The sequence below is a fragment of the Camelus dromedarius genome, chromosome Y, assembly GCF_036321535.1.
Source record: "Camelus dromedarius isolate mCamDro1 chromosome Y, mCamDro1.pat, whole genome shotgun sequence".
Taxonomy (NCBI): domain Eukaryota; kingdom Metazoa; phylum Chordata; class Mammalia; order Artiodactyla; family Camelidae; genus Camelus; species Camelus dromedarius.
The window spans coordinates 13,288,881-13,292,446 of record NC_087473.1 but is presented as its reverse complement, the minus strand read 5'-3'; the positions used below and the strand labels follow the sequence as shown (position 1 = coordinate 13,292,446).

The 3,566-nt window shown below is 68.4% G+C and overlaps 1 protein-coding gene across 1 annotated transcript; it reads left to right on the top strand.

Moving 5' to 3' along the window:
• The first annotated feature begins 473 nt into the window (after positions 1-473).
• Positions 474-3,566, top strand: LOC135320374 (uncharacterized). The gene is made up of 5 exons (XM_064483460.1): positions 474-1,512; positions 2,106-2,253; positions 2,740-2,799; positions 3,000-3,111; positions 3,241-3,566. Exons 1-5 carry the CDS (start codon positions 1,094-1,096, stop codon positions 3,564-3,566), a joined length of 1,065 nt encoding a protein of 354 aa, XP_064339530.1. The 5' UTR covers positions 474-1,093.

The window sequence follows — 3,566 nt, the reverse complement described above, 5'->3', positions numbered from 1 at the left end:
CGCAGAGAGGCGCAGAGACACACAGAGAGAGACGCGGGAGAGTCACAGCAAGGGGGAGACAGGGAGAGAGAGCGAAGACAAAGAGAACACGCTGCTGCATGGCTTTTGTCCCCTAGAGCAGAGCAGTTCAACTCTGACAGACACTGGCTGGAAGCAAAGTACCCGGGCTGTCTTTCCCTCTGGAGCTTAGCAGATTTCCCAGGGGGTGAAGGGGCCGCGTGAAACCGGAGTGACAGGTGGTCGGGGGTGGGGTTGGGGGTGGGGTGGGGAGGTGGGGGGCACGTGGTGGGAGGTGACAGAAACCGAAGAGGTGTCAGCGGGCCGCCGGGCAGTGCCAGAGAGATGCAAGGCCGGAGGCCTCCCTGGAGGCAGCGCGCGGCCCAGGTGCCCCCTGGAAGCTGGGCAGGGAGCTGGGCTGAAAGCTGGGGCTGCGGAGGCCAGGCGGCCGGCCGGGTTCCCGGCCGGGGGGCGGGGCCTTGCAGGGTGACGCCCACTGGCCGCTCCCCGATTGGTCGGGAGGTGGGGCGAGCGGCCTGGGCCCGACTCGACTCGGGCCTCCTTCCAGCCAAGCTGCAAATTCCCACGGGCCTCGTGGGGCGTGGCGGGGATGGGGTACGAGGCCATGCCCATGCGCCCCAGCTGCCAGGGGGCCGCACAGCAGGCCGCCGGGTCCGGGCGGCAGCGAGCCCTGGAAGACCCAAGCGCGGAGCGCCAGCGGCAGCGCCTGCGCGCGGGGACCTCGGCCGCTCGGCCGGCTCCTCCGGCCGCGTGCTACGCCTCCACCTCCCGCTCCTTCTTCCTCGGCATTGGCAGCTGCGGCTCGCAGCTCAGGGCCAGGGCCACAGGGCCAGTGAGGCGGGGGCCCGGGGAAGGCGGGGCTCCCCAGGAATCCTGGGTGGCCTTAGCTGTGGGAGGGGGCCTTCAGGAGGCAGGGGCCCGCGGGCCTCCCGCTGCCATGGCAGGGCTGGGAACAGAGCAGGCACTAGCGGGTGGCAGGTGCGAGGAGGCCAGCAGCCTGAGGGTGGAGGCCGTGCGGGAGTGAGTGGCGGCGGCAGCGGCAGCAGCTGCATCGACAGAGGCGGAGGTTGTGGGCATGGGGGAGGCGTTGGCGCTGCTGTCGGACGACATGGAGGAGGTGGTGGCGGAGGAGGAGCAGGAGGAGCAGGAGCCGCGGGAGGAGGAGGAGGAGGAGGAGGTGCAGGCCAAGGAGCGGGAAGAGAAGCCCCGGAAGCAGGGGCGCGCAGAGCCAGGGAGCGGACCCCCGACCTCTCTGAGCCCGCTGGAGGCGCTGGGTGCCCTTCAGTTAGAGCAGAGCGCTGTGAACGCCCAAGCCAGCGGGGCCTACTTGCGGCTCAAGCGCAGGATCCGACGGAGGCGGGAGCCTCGTTTGGATCGAAGAAAAGCCATCATCCAGGACATCCCCGGCTTCTGGGCCAAACCTGTATACTTGCTGCTGCTGCTACTGCTGCTGCTGCTGCTGCTGCTGCTGCTGCTGTTGCTGCTGCTGCTGCTGTTGCTGCTGCTGCTGCTTGGGGCTGGCTGCTGCTGGAGGGCAGGAGGGGGCCGAGGAGGGGGAACAGGGCGAGAAGGAGGTTGGGACAGGGGGAGGAGGAGGGGAGGCGGCAACGGACTGGGGCCGGGGCCAGGGCCGGGGGTCTGGGTGCGGGGGCGCAGGGCAGGGTGGGGAGGGGAAGCAGGAGGAGAAAGAAGAGGAGGACTGGGAGCGGCGGAACAAGGGGCAGGAGGAAGCGAGGAAGGCGGGCGCCAAGGCCAAGGGAAGAGGCCTGAGAGTGGAGGCATGGAGGCCTGCAAGGGCACAGCATGAGGGCGCTGAGGGCCAAAGGCCAAACGTGCAGGCGTGGGAGCGCCAAATTTGGGTGGAACCTTCTGGCGTGGGGCCTGCAGGGGAAGCCTTCCTGGGGTCATGGGGCACACGGCAACAGTGAAAAGCACGCGCAGAGCCCCCAGCACCTTCCCCACAGAGCAGAGAGTGGAAGTGTGCAGTCTCCGGGGGAAATCCCAGGAGACCGGTGGGCGTGCAGGACCCATCCCAGTCAGCCAGAGGCTGTGGATATGTTGCCGCCACGTCCGTGCCAAGGACCCAGGTCGTCCGCGGCCAGGTGTGAGCTGCAAGAGGCCCCCGTCCCGGGCAAGACTACGGGACCCCAGACACGCCCTCGGGTGGGCTCCGAGCCCGGCCTCCACCGGGCCTTCTCGTGCAGGCAGAAGCACGTGCCCTCCCCGTTGCACCCTGTGAGTCCCCCGGAGCTGCAGACTTAGCCATACAGACAGACTCCTCTCACCGCAGAGGGCGGCTCAGAGGCCCGGGGCTTCCTGTCAGCACCCCTGGGGCGTCCCCTACTCAGAGGAGGCATGGGTCCACGGGGGCAGAGCACATCCCGACTCCGCCCGCGGTGACAAGCCTGCACCCAGCACACGCAGGCCAGCTAGAGGTCGGGGACGATCGGGGAACAGGCGCTCCCCGAGGGGGTGCGGACAGCCCAAGATGCACGGGAAGGCCGGAACCCCGCCTCCACGTGCGTGTGAGACGGCAGGGCAGGGGCCGAGGAGGTCGGAGGTGTGGGGCGATGGGGTGGGCAGCAGTGCGCGCCCGGAGTCCCGGCAGATCGCCTGTCTGGTCTCTTCCTTTCGCCCCAGCCTGGCTGTGTTGGCTGTGGCTCTTCCAGCCGTAACACGTGAAGGCTCCTTGACCTACTGAAGATTGTGAATCATCCCCAGCTGTCGGCCTTGATCAGTGACCGAGACGAAGGTGTGCGGAGCTACATGATCCAGCTGCAGGTCAGGCCGGGCAGACGGAGGCCACGGTGGGGGGTGGGGGGTGGGGGATGGGGGATGCGGGGCGGAGGGGGCCGGGTGTCCCCGAGGGCTGGGTGTGAGCAGCGGGAGAGCGGAAGGGGAAGTGGTTCATCCCTGCCGGGCAGGCCAGCTCAGGTGGCCGGGACGAGAGTTCACTCTTCTCCTGCTGTTGGGCGTGGCAGGCGCAGGAACTGGGCCGCCCCGAGTACCGCTGCAGACTGATGTTCTTTTTCCGGAGCAAGCCCTACTTGTGCAACCAAGTGATCCTTAAGGAGTATCACCTTAGCTTCGCAGGTAGGTGGGCTGTCCCGGGATGGGGGAAGGGAGCGGAGCGGGGCGGGGCGGGGCGGGGCGGGGTGTGCCCCGGAGGCCTTGGACGCTGGGCCAGGGCGATCCCTCCCCGTATCCCCACTCTTCCTCTAGGCTATAGGGCGTATAGTTCCACTCCAGTCCAGTGGTTCTGGGATTACGAACGGGGAGCCCCCAGCCGCAGGCAGGACACCGTCAGTCTTCACTTCCTCAACTGGTTGTCAGGCCACAAGTGCCCCGGGTCTAACGGGATTGCTGAGGTGGGGGTCCCTCGGGGCCTGGTCGGAAATGGCGACGTCGGCGGTGGCCAGCTGCTCGGGGAAGGGGTGTGGGCCCTGTCCCGACCTGCCCGTTCCCTCTGCCAGATCATCGGCGAGGACCTGTGGCCCAACCCCCTGCGCTGCTACCCGAGGGAGCAAGGCGCCGGGAGAGGTAACTGA

Coding starts and splice junctions, on each gene's coding strand:
- LOC135320374 (XM_064483460.1), top strand. CDS start 1,094: ATGGGGGAGGCGTTGGCGCTGCTGTCGGACGACATGGAGGAGGTGGTG. Junction 1,513..2,105: donor CTGTTGCTGCTGCTGCTGCT/GTTGCTGCTGCT, acceptor CCAAGGACCCAG/GTCGTCCGCGGCCAGGTGTG. Junction 2,800..2,999: donor GCTACATGATCCAGCTGCAG/GTCAGGCCGGGC, acceptor TGGGCGTGGCAG/GCGCAGGAACTGGGCCGCCC.